Raw genomic sequence first — 21,012 nt, 5'->3', positions numbered from 1 at the left:
ATATATATAGGACTGAACAAAATGTGAAAAATATGCTCGGATGGAAGTTCGGGGAAAATTGTAATTTGAGTTGCTGAGGGCAACACGGATTTAGCTTCTCAAGTGTACTATCCAGGTATACTTACATCGAACCATGACCATATATACATCCAGTGTACAAATATCGGGCTGCGTCAGACGACCTCCTTTCATTACGTGGTCTTTGATATCCTTCGTCTCCACTTCTTCGTAAGGGCGGCGACCAAAGGTGAAGATTTCCCATAGTGTGACACCTGGAGCGTGGAAAGGTGTAAAATAGCTTGTAATTGTCAACACTTCTTGACATAGAAATGAGTTTTAAATCAACATTTTATGTTTGTTCCGAAAAGTGCTTGAGTGGAAACAAAAAACGTAGTTTGCTCAACTTTACGTTCTCGTCCGTGATAATTCAGATGCGTACAACGTGCGTCGGTGGAGTAGTGGTTACACGCTCCCCTCGCATGTCAGATGTCCGGGGTTCAAATCCCGGCACGGCCATTGGATATACACTGCTGATGAGCTCTAATAAGAGCGAAACTCGAGTCCAGTGCTTCCCTTTGGTGTGGACTCATCGGATTAATTACGCCAGAACAGGAACACGGCCGTTCAGACGAGAGTGGTGTGGCTATGAACAAACATACCCATCCCGAAAATCCCCAAAAGATCGTAAGGTTGTTCGGTGAGCCTGGCAATTTGGTTGCAAACTTTTCATCGCCAGTCGAAGTGGCATCACCTCCAGCTCCGGGGCGTCTAATCATCTAGTTAGGCATCTCCAGCCATTGGATTCAGAGTACCCTCAGGATGCCGGATAGCTCTGCTACTGAAGATCAATAGTCTATGGGTACCGTTGGGTAAAGCCATCATTTCTTAGATGAATTCTTTCATTGTGTGTAAACTTTACTGATTAAGGAGCTGGAACCTCAGTGCTACGCTATAAGGTCAGTCCTGTTGCAGATACAAAATCTTATGACTTCAGCTAATCTAAAGCTACGAAATAATATATCAATATCAATATCAGTATACCAATATACATAATATTGTATCAGCATAAAATATATCCGGCTTTCGAGATAATTTGACTTCGAGATTTCTTTGTAGACTACATGGAAATCACGTGTTATCCGTTGTATAGTAGGCAGAGATTAGAGTACGCGGGGATTTTTAGGCACATTACAGAACCCGGGATTTCTTACTGTATCACGGACTCCAACCTCATTTTTGTGCCAAGGAGACGGATGTAATCTCGCATGACTTTCTGCAGCCCTTTATGTTCTCCATACTGTCATGTTCACTACAGTGAAGACCGTACCCACTGGTCGGACTTTGACTCAGTTAAAATTTTCTGAACACTAACTCACGTCTATCTTAACTTTAAATTCGGATACCTTTTGCCCATCAAACATCTGACATGTTATTTTTTGTTCCCCGCTTCTGTAAATATTTACAGTGTGGTTATTATCTTTGCCTCGGTGGGAGACATTCCACGAATATTTTTACCTGGGAAGGGTTCATTTTTTTAGATGGACAAAATTCAACCAGCAAAGTCCTCGACAGTGATCAACCATGAAATAATGATTGCACAGAATGGGAAAAAAGCTCGGAAGTATTCTGGGCATGTGAACCAACCCAAGGTTTTCAAACAGAACATTTTTATAGCTCACAAGGAAACGAGCATCATCTTACAGCAAAATTTTGCCAGAAACGCGGCAACACTCAGGTTCTCGATGGCGTTAAATTATACTGACTTTTGATATCCATAAAAAGTGCAGCACGTCCACTTATACTTAGTTCAGGGTAACACCTGGTGAGCCCGCTGCTCGAACCATCCAACTAATCTAATCGAAAACCACAACATATGCTCTTCTGATTTGCCTGTAATTTTATTTCGTCTATACTGGTGCTAAATGGCAGTAAGCGGAAATCTGATCAACATTTTCTGGTGAGTGATGGGACACAGTCTCGAAGTTTAATCGTGAACTAATTTTGGGCTGTTCTTTTCGACACATAAACGAATTCGATCAGGGTTCAAAATGATTCACATGAGAGGCTTTGCTGGTTGTCAGTTGCAGATTCATGCATAAGTTCCTGGGCAGACTGGACACCCTTGTGGCTTAGTCAAAACAGATATTTCGGATATGGTGGAAATTGTAATGTCGGGGGACTGAGGTCGTCACAACGATCGTCTGGGTCTCTTGTGAATTATTCCTCCAGTATTGCGTCCAGGAACACAAACCCTATTAGCTTTATCTGCAGCGTGCCACATATAATTGGTCGCCGAACCGTTCTGAAAACAAGCCATTCTAGCTGGAATAAAAGTAAATGGCATGCTTGCTGCCCAGTGGTCGGTAAGGATGATAGTCTTCGGGTGTCCGATTAATTTCTGCCATTACGTTCTCATCTTCTAGTAGAAAATTTCGGTAATCGGGTAAAAAACGTCTACAACGGACCACACTATTTTTACAACACCGTTTGGCATCGGAAATTTGGACAGATACACCGGCATAGACTGCAGCAGCAAATCGCAAAACCTGCGGAAGATCCTATATCAATGAATAAATCAGATGTAGTTGGGCAAAAAAACCATCTGTGTGTACTTGATGAGAATCGAACAGCGATCGGCGTCATGTAGCAGATAGCTGTAACGACCGAACGTCACGTAGAAGCGGGATAGTGGGAGAATACACATAAGCCGCTGTAAGTGCGACAAAATGGTAGCATAGCTAACTTACATTAGCCAAAACATTCCGTGGACTGTACTGTGTTGAATTTACGCCAGTTAGTGGCATTCCTTTTGTAGGTTGTATTAACCCCAACACTATCATTAGTAGAAAACAAAGCATTTCTTTACAGAAGCAGATCCGTGGCAAAAGTTGCACTGGATATAAGCTGAGCTTATTCCTGTAAGGGAACCAAGTGTTTACGATGTTATTGGTTCAAACGTTGGAGAGGAATCCAGTTTGCAGATGAAGACTACCTATCTTTTCGCTATACAACACTTCCCGTACGGGCTTTTGTCGGAAAGAAGTCATGTTGATCCAGTTTCGTGGAGAGTTGAAGTTCTAGAGAGTCTCATTCGTTCCCCCAAATAACTGAACGTTTGGTTCAAACTGTAATGAAAAACCGGTGTGTCTGGAAAAGCTCAGTCACGTTCCGTTTCATCGAATGGCATTCAAACAATCGTGCGTGTAGCTGCTGAGTCCAGGCCTACGCGTCCATCGGTGAGAAGTAAATCGATTTGGACGGCAGGATTCATTCTTACTAACGGCCAGCATGGTTGAAAGAACTGGTCTTTATGCATATTTTGGTGTAGCACCATTAATTAGTCATTAGTCAAATTGTTATATATTTACCAAACGAATCTCTCGCATGTACGGTGTGCCTTGTAATCTGTCGTTCATCTGTGGTCCCCATAATAATTAAGTCCAGATCTAAGAATGCACTTAGTAGTTATTAATTGTTCTAAATCCGTTTGGATGATGTTAGACATGAAGAAACACATTACGGAATTATACGGAAAATGATCAGAGGTAATGGTCAACGAACGGAACCCCATGCATCATCACTGAAGTGGCCTTTCTCGATGAATGGATGATTCGAAAGAAAATTTGGCGTTTTACTTGTTCGGTTAGCTTGCATACTTCAACACACGTCAGAGTACAAGACCCATTTCAAGATCATAGGTAACCTCGGCAGACAATAAAATGGGAGAGAACGGATCTAGTAAACTAGGTATAAATGGCATGCAGAATAAGCTTAATTGTTAAGGCGCTCGGCCCCAATAATTAGTTGAAACGGGCAGGATATCTAGCTAGGTAGTGTGGGTCTGTGAGTAGAATTGACAGACGCATTAAATTTAGAATCTGTCTTCCATGTGAAAAACGGTTTGTGTGCAAAGGCACTACTAATGTTATTAATACTAGCAGTATTAGTGAAAGAAAGAAAACCTTCTTTTCCTGGTTATTTATTGGAAAACACCAACTGAACAGCTACAGACCATTGGAGAGGGAAACAAAACTCTCATATGCATCCTGTTTATAGAAACTGAATATCTGTCTTCTTTTCAAACGCGTCTTCGTGAACTTTTCTGGATACCCAATGACTATCACTTAAATGTAAACAAATCACACGTAATAAATCTCACTATTCAATAGACGCGAAGCGGAGTTATGAGAAAACCTCATACTAATCACATTCCTTATCGGCAGTATCCGCCGTTACCCCTCAGTGGTGGTTCGCACGCCACCGATTTACATTTACTTCCGTTAGGTTAGCTCCAGCAGCTGGTCTGTTCGGCCGCTCCTCGGGTGTACTGTGCCACTTACTAAGCTGAGTCCCATTTACTGTTTTTGATCTCCGACCGTCTTGAATTGTATAGACGCTCCCCCGGCGGTCGGTAACGACAAACGGCCCTTGCCATCGACTGCCCAGCCTTCGCGACCCCAGTCTACTCTTTCCATGTTTCTGATGATCCTCCCACTTGACCTCCGCACATATGTGGAATGTTCGCTCCATTCAACTTGCTGTTTTATCTTCAGTCCTTTCCTTAACGGCGCACAATTTTTCTCAAGCTTCCATCCTTTCTTCTTCTAGCTCTTCAGGAGATAAGATTGTTGCCAGCCACAGCCCAATTTCCTGTCAATCAGAAGTTGCGGAAGTCGATCAGGCATCAGCAAAACGAGACTTGCTTATGGTTGAATGTATGGAAGTACTGTGAGCTAGCAACATCATCGACGGTTTCACTTCTCAGTCACCTCCTTTGGCTGTCAGCCACTCCTTGATCGTTCGGTAAAACTATTTGTGCGCGGGTGGCATGGTGCCGTCCTTAGCCGTATGGTACCCAACTTCTGTAAGAAAGTTCTAAACTTTTCGGTTTCAAAGCAAGGCCCTGAGCGGTTAGGATAATTTTTGGCACCCCATGGTTGGCCACGATGCGATGCATTGCCACTCCGCTGATCGTTTTCGCCCGTTGATTAGGCACGGCTGCCGCCTCGATCCACCACGACAGGGTTTCTCTCATTATCGCGATATATTGATTTTCGCTGGTCGTCACCGGAAAGGAACCTATGACGTCGACGGACCATAAATTGCCGATTTCTGAGACGGAAATAGATCCCGTGGAGTGAGTTGTCCCAATCGTGTTCCCTTCATCAGTTGGCACCGCTTACAGGAAACCACATGATCCATCACCTCACTTCTCGTCCCTGGCCAGTAGGCTCTCTGCCGAAGAAAGTCGTACGTCTTGGTGCACCCTGTATGTGACATCTCATGGCATTCGACGATAAGCTTCCGTCTCAAGACGCGAGGTATCACGGGCAGCACAACATCCGAATCGGTGGTGACAAGGAAATTATGCCAGGTTCAATCAGACTCAGCCGATGAAACGTTTCTGGAACGTTTCCGATTCCTTGTATCCCTCTCCGTTCTCAATGCTCCTTCCATCCAACAAGGCGGTTGCAGTCTTCCGTAACACAGGATCCTACCGTTGGAGTTGCACCAACCTTCCGGAATCCAGTTTGACGACGAGCCTATTGGTCCTAATCATGATCCTTGTAGCCTCATCTTCAGCCTCAGGTCTTGACAGCTAATCAGCCAAGTGGTTCTCCTTCCCTGGTACGTGCTGGATGGTGAAGTCGTGCTCTTGCAACCGGAGTACCCAGCGCGCGAGTTTCCACGAGGATCTGTGGTGATCCTGATCCACAATAGGGGTTCGTGATCGGTTTCGACGTGAAATCTTTGTCTAAGCAGATATGGCCTTCACTTATCCAGGGCCCGAACAATCGCTAAACATTCCTTCTCAATGATCGAGTATTTCCGCTCGGCGTTTGTCAGGACGCGAATGGAATATCCGATAACTCTATTCCTCTGCTTTAGGACTGCGCCGATGCCGCGACCAGTAGCGTCCGTTGCAACAGTGAACATCTCTCCGACCCTGGACAGTTTGAGAATCAGTTGCTGATCCAGCATCCGCCATTTGGAAAGTTCGAAAGCTTCACGTGCTTCCCTGGTCCATTCGAATGTCTGATTTTGCCCGAGCAAGTCGTAGAGTGAAGCAGGAATCGTGTTGAAACCTTAAAAAACCGGCTGCCCGTCCGAGAAACTGCCTTAGGGATCGCTTTGATTTGGAAATGGCACAATCCTCGATATTTGCCAATTTCTATGGCTGTGGTCTGAACTCCATGTGACCCACTTTTTACCCCAGCGGTGTCACCGAACACTGAACGATCTGTGTCTTAGCTTCAGTTATCCGTAGATCAGCCTCCCAGGTACGCTTCGATGCGGCTTTCAAGTGAATTGCGTGCTCTGGTTCCGAATTGCTGTGCACAACAATATCGTCCCCACATATGTCAACATTCCGGAGTCCCTTCTTTTGACGAAGAGTCAAGCACCAGAATGTGAACGGTGCCCCAGACAGTCCAAACGGTATCCGTCTAAATTGATATTGCGTGTCCCTGACCACGAACGCCGTTTTCTTCCGGTTGTGTCCGCCATGATAGAGGGTTGCCAGTATCCGGAACGCAAATCGAACATCGTGAAGTATCGGGAATGCTAGAGGAAATCGAAAATCTCCGCAAACGAGAGGACAGTTACAACCCGATTTACGATCAGTTGATTCAAACGCCAGAACTCCACACAAAACCTATATTTTCCGTTTGCCTTCCTGACATACACAACCGGGGTGTTGTACGCACTATTGGTTTCCTCAATTATGCCATTTTTTAACATCTCTTGAATTTGTTTATGGACCTCCTCCCGTAGATGGAGCGGCAGCGGACGGGGACCATAAGGTCGAAATCATACGACAAGAGGGGAATTTCTTGTTCAATTCACGGACAGAAGCCAAACGAATCTTCATCGCCCGCAAGCAGTTCGGAGTATTCTTCGACCACGGACCGTACTGACGGCACATTACAAGACGGAAGCTTTCGGACATGCATCTGGCTCACGGGAGTGCTTGGTTAACCTTCAAGCTTGACAGCGCCATACTTTGTCAGCAGAAAATCTGTCTGCTCTATGTCTTGGCTGAGAGGTGGATATTACTATAAAGTTTGTTTTTGGACCATACTCGGTTACCCCTATTTTCGAGACCCCCTTTGTTGATAGATATTCTGAGGAAACCAGCAGTTTCATTTCCGAGGTGCGCCCCTCTGGCTCCATTAACGAATCATTGTTTTAAATTCCGCTAGGATGGTCATCTCAGTATTTTTGTTCAAAGCAAAAATGCCGGGAGAAACCTCATCTCTCATCGTAACTAACTTTGAACAGGGCACTTGAATTTGGGATGCAGGATATGTGGAAATGAGCTGCAAAGATTTACGTCTCAGTCTTCTTTGACCGGAAGTAAACATGGATTGTAATTCAGAGGGTGTCCTGTGGGTGAGAGATACTAAGTAATCCATCCTGAGTTGGATAACAGGTAGCTGGAATATCAAAATCAAAGCCGAGCCTCTAAGTATAAAACTAAACATTATTAAATGGCTGTTGTTCATGCAGCCAATATGAAGTTTTCTACAGCCACCAAGCAGGTCATCTGGTGGGAATGCTTTCAAGCATTTAGGGGACAAGTGACTCTGCTCACAGCGGGAATGTCGCGTCGATGAAGTCGGATGAAATTAGAGCTGTAAATTAACCAAAATGGCCAACTTCATGACGGATTCTTCCATAGTTGTTCCAAAATTGCGTGCTCGCGGTTCGCGAGGAATCATAAGGATACATACTTATGGTATGCAAAATGCAACGGAAGTCAGAAAAACGCCGTTTGTTTTTCGACGAATGCAACCGAGAGAACAGGGTGCCTCGAGGCAAAACAGGCGGTAGGAACGACAGGATTAGATGGGCCAAACATATTTCCTATGATGCGTGAATAGGAGAATAAGATGTTAGGAGTAAGAAGGGAGTCATCAGAGACATCACCAGAGGAAGTGAAACAAGGATCCAGTGAGCAGAGTTACTTCACCAAAAGTGTACTGCTTTTGAAATCCAGTCATGTTGAACAATAAGATGACAAGACTGAAGGATAAACAAACAACGACGGTTGTTACACGTCAGATTTTCCAAAATCTTCTAGAGCACTAGTAAGTAGTACTGTGTCACGGCTAATTACACTGAATTCAGAAAGACTCCTTTTCATAAAAAGCACCCTGAGAAATCAGAAACTTACATAAGTGATTAAAGTGGCTTTTGAGGTTCAGTCAAGACTGAATTAGAATTAATAACTAAAACATAACCTGGTTGAAGTGAAGTCACTAAAGACAAAGGTGGCTTGCAAAGAGACAAGGAACTGAGGATCGCGACACAGAGTCGAACAGAGTGAGTGAGTGAAAAATGCAATGAGCAGTCATTTACTGTTAGAAAAAGGTCATCATACAAACGACTGGAGGAAGGATTGAACTATTTTCGCAATTCTGGCTTCGCAACTCGTCTCGCAACACCTTCAGCCTCCCATGGGAAGCCTATTTATATACTCATTAAGTACTGAGCGAGTTGGTGGTTTCATTGAATACCGCTTTGATCTGGATACTCGAGAATTCGCCTGCTGATAAGTTTTATGGCGTTTCCTCGTAGTCGGGGCTCAAATAGCTTCATCAACCTGGTTGAGTAAAGGCTTGGTTGTGTTCTTAGGAACGTGAATCAGGTTTACTTGTAAACGGTTGTCTAGCGGACGATCTCAGTCTTGCTTATTGGATGAGGTAAGAGGATGTATTTTGCTTCCAAACCATCAACCTGTTGGCTGTAACTAGTTCTATGGTAGAGAATAAAAGTAATTTCTGCTGGCAAGATAATCCTGGACAAGGAGACCAAAAAGAACTGGACATGCATTTTTATCAATCAATTTGTTAACTGAATCTTCACACTAAAGATATCAAGATTTTCTGACAAGGTTTGCAATTCGCTTTTGCAGCCTAATAAAACGAATTTGGTGGCAACTGTACTGCGTCTACCCAAGTAGCGTTTGCCCATACATTCTTGTTCAGCCTTCTGAATATATCACGACACTACGTGGCGTTTAGAATGGATAGATGATTTTTCTTTCAAGCTTCACTTACGAAATACAATCATGAATAAGTAGAAGGTTCATACGGATTTCTATAAAATGAACGTGTCATCTTAGCGACAGAGGGAATCCCGAAATCAATTCGCATGGGAATTTGTGTACATCTTTGAAGACAAGGACACTAAGGGGTATTTCAAAATAAATCTTCTAGGTTTCAAATCCAGTACACTGATATGAGGTCAGCTGTTGATCAGATGACTACAGATAGAAGTGACAGTATCAATCAAAGGTAGATTCATGGAAAGGGTTCCACAACAAACGAGGGTGTCACCTTGTCCGAGGAGTTCATGTCACTCATTCAGAATATCTATCTATTACGAAGTGTTCTGATAAGAATACGTGAGAGGGCTCAGGCATTCCTAAATGCTATTCTGCAAAAGAGTTGAAACCAGATGGTGGCATGCCGATCATAGGTAAAAAGATAGCCCTACCTGGCTGGTATTTACGATTCACATGAAATCATGGTATGTAATTATAACATTTGGGTTGTTACATATTTTAACGACTCATTTCATAGATCAACATGGAGATCAACATGGTTTGGTTTTGTCGTGGACGAACTTATTCGTGTCGTTTACGGTAGGAAGGCTACGAAGTGTTCACACTTGTCTGGAGGAAATGTTTCACGCACGTATTTGGTAGTCTGCATGGTTACATCCTGTCTGACCTTTGACGGCGTCATCACCATCCGTCTGACCTTGTATTGAATTCAATCGAATACAACGGCCAGTTTTAGTCATTCCTACCATATCTTTTCTGATCTTTTATAATCAGCTTAAAAAGCGGCGTGACCAAATCGGAGTATTCGTTTGTGGAAGTGATTTCGTTGGAAGCTGTTTCCCGTGCGTTCTGTGCTTCATACATTGATAACTAACTCAGTCAAATGAGTATGAATTTAAGATAATGAATTCATTATAACTTCGAACCCCAGAAATCCATTGACGTTAAATTTTAAGCTGACTGCCCTCAAAGGGGAAAACAGGTGTACATCCTGGTCCGAAATTCAGGTGAGATATGCTGGAAAACGGGGTGGATTTATAGCACTTTTATGAATCTCTCGAGTTCAACTGGTACAGAACCAAGCAGTACATGCTCTCAAAAAATTCACACGACATCCATCTAGATCAAATTATTTATACATCCTGGTATAGAAATATGCAATAACATGGGCATTTACCGTATGACCAAACATCCGTCTTGTGGGAGTAGATGCTATCTTGCAGTGTTTCAATTGCCAACCAACGAATGGGAACACGACCCGCTCGCACAACAACACTGTCTTCATCTCTACCTTCCAGCATTTTGGCCAAGCCGAAGTCGGTAATTTGCACCAAATCACGCCGTTGTACGAGTACATTACGTGCTGCTAAATCACTGAAAAAATACATGTAGGTATCACATGATTGTCGTTCATTTAACTGATTGCAGTGCGTGTAACATGTGGTTAGAACATTCGAACAATTTTGTAAATAATTCCATGGTGCCAGGACGGTTAGTATAGGGGAGAAAATTGTCCAAGCACTAAGCGGAGTAAGATCAGCGATAAGTAAACACCCTATCAGAAAGCGTCAGGATGACGTACCCCTTGTGATTATGCAGTGCTCCAAACTATATCTCGTAATCCTGGATTATCAAGTCAGTATTCACGAAATGCAATCCAGAAAAAGTGCTCCGAAAGATACCTGGGAGTTCCCGATGCATAGATTTAAGGGTAAACAAGCATCCTTGGTAAACCAGCCGGCAAATTAAGCATCTTATAAGCAAGGGGGCGAAGGGTCGAGTCCATCTCCTGGTGTATCATCGGTTTCACACTACGTGTAATTGTACTTATATGTCAAAGAATCGGATGCTTCTTAAAATTTACATTGACAGTTGAACCGTTGCGGAAGTCATACAGGGGGGAGGTATTAGTGGCGCTTATATTCACAGGCTGGTAATCTTCATGATACTGCGGCAAATCAGTGGTGAAAAACAAGTGAATAAATGTGAGGGAGACGTGTGCCCGGTAGGCTGTTCGACAAAGAATTCATCAGGTAAGCGGAACATCGGTTCCCCAAATCCATCCCTATGTGTTTGATTTTGCTTTTGTGATCATTTCCAAGTATGCTGAGCAACTTCCCAGATGCCGACAGCTTAAGAAATGACCCGAATTCCAGGAACCCCATTATATCCTCCCCGACAAGCAACCTCGGCTAGTTTAGCCATTACTTGTCCTACTAGCCGATGGACCAGATCTCTGGCAAAACCGTCTCGACTTACCAAGTGGCTTTTATGATACATTATGTACCCAAAAATGCCAAGAATAGTTTGACCATAGTTTTCCTTATACAGCTCCATAAGTGCTCCTAAAATTCACTGTTCGTTTTCCACGGAACTTAGATATGCACCTCAATGAAGCGGGAAGTCTGTTACTTTATTAACTTCTTAGTTGAAATTCAAAGTTTGTCGTCATCAGGCAAAAGTCATTTTGCTTGTTTGTCAGAAGGTTGCTGATATGTTCCCCGAGCTTGACAACAGGCTTCCAAATGCTTCCAGACATCACCAGTGCGTGGTCACAATGTCTCTTTTCGATGACGAAACTTTTGAACGCTAATGGACGAGCACGTCGAACATAACAACAGACGCTTGATCAATACACACTGAACACATGCTGGCTATCACGACTTGCAAGTTTTTGACGTCGCACTCCTTCTCTACTGGATACTATGCGGTGAATGATGAGTTGAAAGTGGCATCTGAAGAAAAAGCTGGATAAATATTCCTGTGTTCTGTTTCCTGAGGATGTCTTGTTGGTTTGTAACAAAAACGAAGCCTTGAGGAACGAAAGTCTGAACACGTGTCACCTGTGAACTGACACTCAGCCCCTCAGAGGAGGAAAAATGTTCATAAAACAAATGGGTGACCAGATGCTTGATGCATTTACTGGCAACCAGACAACAAACTAAATGAATTCGTGTATTTCCTTCCGGCCTTTACTGTTAAATTTAATCTCCCTTTTATATTTCAAACATTTAGCAAGGAACTCAAACTGGAACAAATTTTGTTACTTCTTTGACGTGTATTTATCCCAAATGTTTCTGGAGGGAACGCCATCAATAAAAGACTATGTTCATTCAATCACCTTATGCGATCTTCCAGACCAGCTGAAACAAATAGATCAGTGATTAGTTGCTAGATGCAGTGTCCATCACATCAACTGTTCTCGTTTTGACAACTAATGTATAATGACGCGCAGAGTCCTGATAATCCTAGAAAACATATCCCATATCCGTAAATGAAGTGATTAGATCCCAGTGACCTGTCAATTGGACGCCATAGAACTAGTCACGTAGCGCGTACACGTCCGCTTGCTCCGAAAGCTCTTACTGAGGTTTTTATTCTTATTTACAGCAACTATTTGATGCGGAGTTTACCCAAGCACAATAAGGCGCTTCCATCTACTCTAGGCCAGCATGTGGCGATTTCAATGTTTACCGTAAATAAACGACTCGATGACGAACTTTAAATTTGCGGCTTCATGGCCGATTACGGATGATGGGAGAACGTGTGGCTGGATGATTTCTCTGGATAATGAGTTCATAATTGAGTCACGGTCGATGGATGCTTCCTACTACTGAAGCTACCACTGAAGTGAGAAAACGTATATCTATGAAGAAATACCTGAGAAGGTATACATATATCATCAGCATTTTCCATAAAGTTTACGTGATTTCGAATGGTGTAGCGGAAATTAATGAATTATGAATTTGATTTCTAACGCATGCGATATAGAACCATCATCATCAGGTACGTCGCAACACCAGTGTTCAAAAAGAATACTTTGCAGCTGTACAACCAGGATTTATTTTGAGGCGTTATTATGAAGAAAATAATGCGAGTTGAAGGACAAGAGATTTACTCACAGCCTACCACCACCAAAAATCCATTTAGGCAAAGTTGATAGAAGCTGCAGCCATACGCTGCAGCAACTCCAACCAGGCGCCATGAGGATCACGCAGCTCACATACTGGACGACTAGTGGCACCGACAGAATCATTACACAAAACATACTCTGGCCTGAAGAAAAAAACACCAGAAATGGATTCAGCATCATTCTCTAACCCCAAACTGAAATGCGCCATTTGCATTTGCCTGAATTAATATTTAACCTCTTTGACGGTGTAACACAACACTTCAATCTGATTTCACATGAGCGCTTCGCACAACACATTGATTAATCAGTCATCCATAAACCCTTCGTAGTAAAACAAACGGCCTAACATTACATATGCTGGGAACTGTGAACAGTGAAAAGGGCTGTGTGCGTTAATCTCAATTTTTCAACTTGGTCCCCTATTCAGGACATCCAAGAACACAAAATAATGTGGAAATTTCACGTTCATTCTGGTAGTTTCTTCTGGAGACATCTTGTACCATACAAAACCATCACACTTTCCTATAAACGCGACGGTTTTCTTATCTAAAGGAATATACTACGAATGGGCCTCTGCTTGGGTAGCTGCTGAGATGTAATCTATTTTGGCCTGATCAGTGGATTTCTGCTTCAATAGCACCAAACCTTCACACACTATGTGAGTAGTAAATTAGGTTACACTTAGAACAACATTTTCGTTCTCGCAATTCTCAAGGTCACCAGTGACACACATTCCTTCATTAAAGCATTGAGAAGCTGTTAGAGTCACCCCGAGTTCACGAAATACTCTTGATCCGGAGCAAACTTGCTTGGGAACTCAACACTTAACCAATGTTCCGTTATTAAAGGGAGAAATTAAACCACTTAAGTGTTGGTTGCATTGGATTACAAAATATGACAAATGAGCAGGTAGTATATGAGGGAGTAGGGTTTGGTGGAGAATGGGTGGCACGTCATGGTATTACCCTAAAGATTCTGCTGTAGACTATCAGAACGAAAGAAGCTGGCAACAGCTGTTCAAGTTTGTAGTGAAGTTTTGAGACAGTGTCGTTACAGATAATATTTAACTGAAACCGGGGCTTGCATCGGGATTGTTTTACAGGGACCAGACAAGATAAACTTTCATTTGTAGCACTTTCCCAGCGGAATGTTAATACGGTTCACGTTTGATCCTTTGAAATAACAGTGCGCATTGTTGGGAGTTTGAGTAGATTCAGTCATTCCCAATTCAGATTTCGTCTTGTAACTGAATCCAATCTGTGTTGAAAAGCCGAGAAGCCACACAAATCTGTTTAACCCTCAGCAGCGCGTATCTCACGATACGCCACGGAGATTCGAACCATTAACCTCCCGGCTAATAGTGTGAACACTTAACCGTTCAGCCACGCATGTGTTAATTACATGCTACTCAAACGCTGGTGGCCGAACGACTAAGTGTTCAAACTACAAACTAGGAAGTCATGGGCTCGAAACTCTCTGGAATTTTGTGAGACTCGGAATGCTGATAGTTCCCGGTAAAGATGGATGAACTGGAGACCACCAGGTGAAAGGCTTTATCTAGTAGTCATTCTTCGGGGCTTTAAATAGATTACATAAGGCATTTTAGAAATGGAGGTTTTCCCTCCCGTAATGTAAATGGAAACCTGGTGGTGATTTCGTAAGTCGGACGAGGCTGTCTGACTGGCTAAAACGCTTAGTAAGCACAGCGTTAGATTAGAGTCGTTTTCAGTGTTTTGGAACGTAATTCACAGAGAATTCAAAATATCCACTTTGGAGATGGGACGAATTGTTTTGATTCGTTTTTCCTCGGTCCCCACGTCCGATGTTGTCTATTTTTAATTTTCGGCAGAGAGTTATCGTAACCGATAACCGGATGACCACTAACTACAGTAAATCATTTCATATATTTTGAAAGTGGCTCATTAAACATGAGCCAATGGAGAGTCACAGGTGGCTTATATCATTTATATGTACCATTTTTGTTGTCAAATCCTCTGTTAAGTCAGGCCTGCATATGGGTCAGTCTCTGCAAGACACAATGAGGGGCGTAACGGGTAATTAAGCTCCGCATCCACTGCACCATTCTTCAGATTTCATAACCGCGCGTATGCTTACCAGGAGAATTTCAATGCTACGGTTTCGAGCTTTTATCGAGAGTTCATGGTATCCTATTCGGTGAGATGGGAAATTTCGCACGGAATTCAACGGAAATGCACGCCTTCAGTCCGTATTTACTAGGAAGGTGAAAACTCCGTCATTTTATTTACGGCAGGCCTAGTGAAAATTATAACAAAGACAGCAATATTTTTGTTTGATTGTTTTTTTAATGCTCGCTTCACATTCGTCAGCCGTCTTGGGCAGACTGCTTCAAGGTACAATAGAACTGGATTTTCCGAATGACTTAGTTTAGTCGGATAAACGACCTAAGAATCATTGCAAACCGTGAGCGGATAACACGTTTCCTTAAAAGATACATTTGCGTGCCCCCAAGTGAGACTTTTCATAGAGTTTGTCACACGAATGGCGAAATTAATTTGCATGTATCAAGTATTTTGGTGGAGGAGCTATTGCCAACTATTTTAGCATGAAATCGGTGTTCACACCTATGACGTCAGAGCGAGCTTCCTGTTGCTCCACACTGGTGTACTGAGTGCTCAGAAATAAGTCTCCGAGAAATCCGTAATTACAATGTGTCCGGATGACACGTACTTTCTCACTGTGAAATCTTACCTCTCCGAGTTAGTTATCTTCACCGTTTGCTGCTTGATCCGAATACTGAAGGTGCTTTGAAACAACACCATATGGTAATCAACATAATCGGATATGCTGTTTACGTCCTTTCAGCTCCGACTACAGTTGTATGGGCAGGTCCCACAAAAATCATATTCGGGGCTGTCTGAATTCCCCTGCTGCCATTGGTACGCTCGCAATGGTCCTACTGCACTGGATGATAATCGAAAAGTTGGCTTTCAAGGATTCATTGTGAATTGACGAACCAGGAATTAAATAATTCAGAGGCAGCTGATCGTGCCTCATTAACAGTAGACGTTCAAGCTTTTGTTGGGGTCGACCCTTCTGATAAAGGTCAGTCTAAATTAAGGTAATTCTCTCTTGTAAGGTAGAAATATCCGATTAAGTAGTTTGTACCGGCCACTTTACGGCGTGTCCATCATGGTTTTATGGAGGCTAATATTAGTATTTTGAACATCCACATAGTAAGTTACGGGTAAAGGAGAAAGTGTTTAAATGATATCGTACAGAAAATCCTCGTTGACTGTCCTAGAGGAGAATTAATATCACCAAACGATAGTCGGGTACACGAGATTTCCAAAAACAGGAAGAAATAAGATAAACAGGCAACTACGATTCCGCTGTATGTTGTACGCTGACCTACAAGAGGTGAGACCGGCTAATTACACCCCTTTCATAGACAGCTTTTAGAAAATGATTGACAGCGACGAATGTTTCATGTGAATTCCGTCAACAGTATCAATCTGGCTGTAACTAAGCATTCAGAAATATTTCTGCCCTCTAGTTTCCAAAGGCTGATTGCATCCTGATCGTATCGTTAAATAAAGTGTGCTATAGCCACTGAAATAACCAAGCTTTCAGAGCATACGAACTAAGTTTCCATGACTTTTCGTTCTGCAGTAAACTGTGTCCACTGCGATTAAGCAATGGTTGCTGAGATGGGACTTTTGATAACGCGATACGGTAGTAGCAAGCGTTATAGCGTTAAATACTGTCAATCATGAAATCACTGTGCCGCTGTACGGTTGCAATGCGAATCCACTTGTCTAGTTCAGGCACTGACTCCATACCCCGCGCGCAATATTAGATTTTATGGAAGTGTACACACCATGCTGATGTATCTTTTGAAACGTCAGTGAGATATCAAGACGGAGATGCTGGATGATGCTCTGGAAATGATTGAAGGACACCATTCTTTCCTGAGTTATCTTCATTCCCAAGACTGCAGAATTGTTTGCGTGTTCTTATAAACATCCGAAATTTGTAGCTTATCATCAATAGTGTGTTCCACAACTGATCACTTCGATCATTGGTTAACATCGGACGATTGTGAACTCATGGGTCCTGTGCAAAGTTGTAGTTATGTTGCGTGAGTGCTACTGAATGCTCCTATTGACGCTCACTAATCCAGGTGAGGAATCTGAAGGATGCATCGGTTATGCTTACAAGATATCGGCGGAAATATTTTCACCATTTGGTTGACCACTAGGAACCTGAGAGATGTCTCATGAACAGGAAAGAAATAAAAGCTCAAAATTTGCTGGACGGGTTGACCGAGTCACTGAATGCGCATTTGAAGGGTCCACTGTCTTAAAAATTCAACCAAGCTACTGCTTTGTCGTGAAGCAACCAGTAGTAATTGCCGTCGTTCCACGAGAAACGTGGCAGTACCCACCCTTGAAGGGCAAGCTTGTGAAAAATCCCACCTACTGGTGACATTCCGTCTAATTATTGCTTCCTCGTAGGATGACCATTAAACTTCCTATTCTGTAAAGTGTCTTGCTAAAAACTACCCAATGACATCAACAAGAACAGTAAAAATGAGCGCTACCTTGCCCAGTTTTCCTTCCACTGGAATTCAAAAGCGAACTGCATGCGAATTCGTAATGTGAGTCACGACAGGATATTAATGGGAACTTGTCGACATCTCATAAAACATAATTATGGCAAAAGTTGGACGTACCGATGAATGATTCCTCGCATTTCCAGGTAACTCATTCCATCAGCAATTTGTTCAGCCCACGAAAGAAGGGTGAGGCTGTTTAGCTCCGCCCGATGGTCTTTTACATATCGATCGAGGCTTCCGAGTTCCAAAAACATTGAAACTAGACAATGCCTTTCTCTTGTCAAGCACACGCCAATGAGGGGCAGACAGTGTCGATGTTCTACTGAGGCCATTACCTAACAGAGGACAACAGGTTACAAAGTAGTGAGTTATTCAACACTAGCAACTAAGGATGGTTTATTTTCAGGAAGTGGAATAGCTAACTGATTTTTTCTTCATAAAGGCCAACTAACACACCAGAAAGCTTTGTATAAAAAGTGGCCATTTTGGAAAAGTCCGGGCTCTGTCGCGAATGTTCCCCTTGATGCACAACTAACTATGGGGTCTTGGTATCATGGGGCTGGATTTTTGAAAAGAGGGCTATGAGGAACCAAACTATACAAATCCCACCACTGGCCAGAATTAACCATGTCACTGGTTGGATAGCCTACTGATAAAAATTCATCAAGTACTCCAGAGAATCAATACTGTACCAGGCAGGGCGCTTATTATCCGTGCGACAATAGGAAGTGTGTCCCCCTAGTCAACTGCGTTATACTGAATATAGGATACTGTATAGATTGGGTCGCAACAGATTGCGCTTCTGAACTCCCAACTACCTTTTAGAGTTCCGTGTCAGATTTGTTTCTACCTCCCGCTTCTTGCCGAAACTCATTTGAGCAGATTATCCTATGGATGAACACTGACAAATAAACCGGAATTAAATGAAAGTTATTATTATTATTATTATATGAGATTATGGAAAGCTTTCAGAACAGTAAACGTTGAGATCCTGTCCAAAACAACCTAGATTTGTCTGTAGTCAGTCAGATTACGGGTAAAAATAACAGCCAGTTTGAATCACACCTCAAACAGAGACCATGAATTGGCTATTTTTTCAACACAATGGTAGAAACAGCGTAGTGAACGTGCCTTGTAAGTTCGAGTGCAAAAACGGATAATTTAGTATAAATAAACATCTGAATAGATGAAAAACTTGTATACCATCTTGCGACAACTTCAATGTAGGGTGAGAACATCATAACCTGGGCGTTCTGGTCAGAAAAAGGTCATCGGAAACGATTCACTATGTATCGTTGCTTACCGTGCAACACAAATACGGAATGGGCCTGGCTCATTATAAGTGAAACCAGCCGTCTTTCTGTCTACCTCTCTTGCACACTTTAAAATTCATTATTCAACGCTCCAGTTTAGTTCTGAATGCAGATGGTTAACGAGCAAGAACGAACATATGTTCAAAGTGCAATCTTTTATTCCCCTCCCGTATGTATTCTTTTAAAATCACATAGGCCTTAGAGGCAATTCCATCAATAGCTGAGGCAAACTGTCGGTAGTTACACTTATCCTCTGTAGGTAAACTCCCGCACGACGAGCAAACAAAGAAGGGAATGCAGGATCGCTCTACGTGTGTAAGTTAAGAGCAACAAACTTGATTTGTATTCTTTCAAGCATTCAAACGGAACTGTCTGCATCCAAATCGATTGACTGATCCTTCCGTAGTTCAGTACAAACTGTGACACTGCCTAATGAAACAAATACAATGGCAGAAGAATATGGGTTTGTGGTGTGCACAGACCTTTGCCTCTTGAAGCAGTTCTTCAATAGCTGTTCGTGCGGCCGCTCTCCGGGCTTCTTCTTCAGGATCCAAGGTGCGTCCGTTTCCAACGGGAGATGATGGGGCAGAAAAACCAGGGCTTATTGGAAAATCATTCTGAATCACTTTAATAGCCACGGCAAATTGCTGCGGCCCGTGACAGCCATGTTTCAGAAGAGCAGCTTTAGACAAACGCCACACACCACAGTAAACCACGCCAAACGCACCAGTTCCGAGAGGAGGTGCCGTTGGATCATATTCAAGGTCATTTACACTGATCATTTCTAGTCTGCCCATATTTGGTTCGCGAATGCCTGATTGATTTTTCATAACAGATTCCTGAAAGAAAGACAGTCGTCGCCATTGAGAACGTCGAAACATTCATTGTATCAGTAGAAACGTGGCAGTTTTAAAACGTTGCATGATAATCTGTGCAATGTCGTTGCGTTAAAAGGGGCATAAAATTAGGCGTGTCACAAATGATCAGAAGTGATCACTGATGTTACTTTTGAATATCACGAAATAATATATTGCGCATTAGAATAAATCGCATAACAAATAACTACGCACAAATGCATTTTTTATTTAGGCTACTAGTTTAAGCCAACTTTCGGTATTTATATGATACTCCATTGGAGTCGGAAAGTATAAATACGAGGGTTCAGCTGAAACACTGTCGTTTGTTTAACAAGGTGAATGGCTTTTGAATTAGGTGCAGCATTTCCTGTTTCATCTGTCCTATGCGCCACATCCAAAAAAGTAACCTCTTTGTACTCACTTCAGTCAGCCTGGCGGAATAGGTGAAATCAAGGATAACCATACTGAGAATCCAGATTTGGTGTTCCAAATGTGCATTGAATATTACTGGGAGTCCTCGTCCTAATAATTTGTTTATAGCTTATTCCAGAAACGGAAAAGCATTCGTTCATTTGATGGGTTGTGGTAACGGGTTTTGCACCGTCACTGAAGTTATCTGGAGACTACGGAAGTGCTGACTGAATTTAACCTAATTCAGGGAAGCTGGCTGTTCAAACTTCAGCTTTGACACAACTCGAGTTTGAGTCTTCCTGTATGTTTTCATGTTGACTGCAAAGAGGAAACTCCCTTGATTCGCAAGTTAGTTCACTGAGTTTCTGGTCATCCCATTTGTACCTGTTCTGGGTTATATCCACACTGAGTAAGTGGGGATGGGTAACAAAAACCCGCACAGGTCGGAGTATCTGCGTTCTAATGGACACAGAATTAAATCGCCCCAGAGCGGCAACTACTGATTCTTCCAAAACAGAAGCCACAGAGCAGCCTATGCGAACTTTTCTCCGAAGGCTCCCCTCTTCAGCACAGTCACACAAACTGAACAGCAGCTGGCCTGGCAGCTGAAAAACAGAAGTTCACTCCATCTGCCACCCAGTTTTCTTTAGAATACACATTAGTCAAATGAAAGCGACGATTGTAAAACATCGTTCCGGAGTGTGCTATGCACTGTCAACTCAAATTCGGAGATTAGTCCGGCAAATCTGGACAGTCAAAACCGAAGGGGCTAATGCATGCGATGTAAATTTGAACTTGGCCGTTAGTTTGGTTCGGGTGTGGAATCAAGTGTGCTCGGTTCAAAACCTGGT

General features: G+C 42.8%; 1 protein-coding gene across 1 annotated transcript in view; it reads right to left on the bottom strand.

Annotated features, from left to right (window-relative positions):
* The window catches only part of T265_04554 (hypothetical protein), a gene marked incomplete at both ends in the record, with an annotated part of 35,385 nt that extends 15,611 nt beyond the window's left edge, over positions 1–19,774 (bottom strand). The window contains 4 exons of the mRNA XM_009169318.1: positions 126–272; positions 10,248–10,444; positions 17,698–17,915; positions 19,376–19,774. Of these exons, the coding sequence (XP_009167582.1) occupies positions 126–272; positions 10,248–10,444; positions 17,698–17,915; positions 19,376–19,774 (961 nt within the window). The remainder of the gene's footprint in view (positions 1–125; positions 273–10,247; positions 10,445–17,697; positions 17,916–19,375) is intronic.
* Positions 19,775–21,012: the final 1,238 nt, after the last annotated feature.

Source organism: Opisthorchis viverrini (genome assembly GCF_000715545.1).
Source record: "Opisthorchis viverrini unplaced genomic scaffold opera_v5_75, whole genome shotgun sequence".
NCBI lineage: Eukaryota > Metazoa > Platyhelminthes > Trematoda > Opisthorchiida > Opisthorchiidae > Opisthorchis > Opisthorchis viverrini.
The sequence above is the reverse complement of the archived record's forward strand: the minus strand, read 5'-3'. Positions and strand labels throughout refer to the sequence as shown.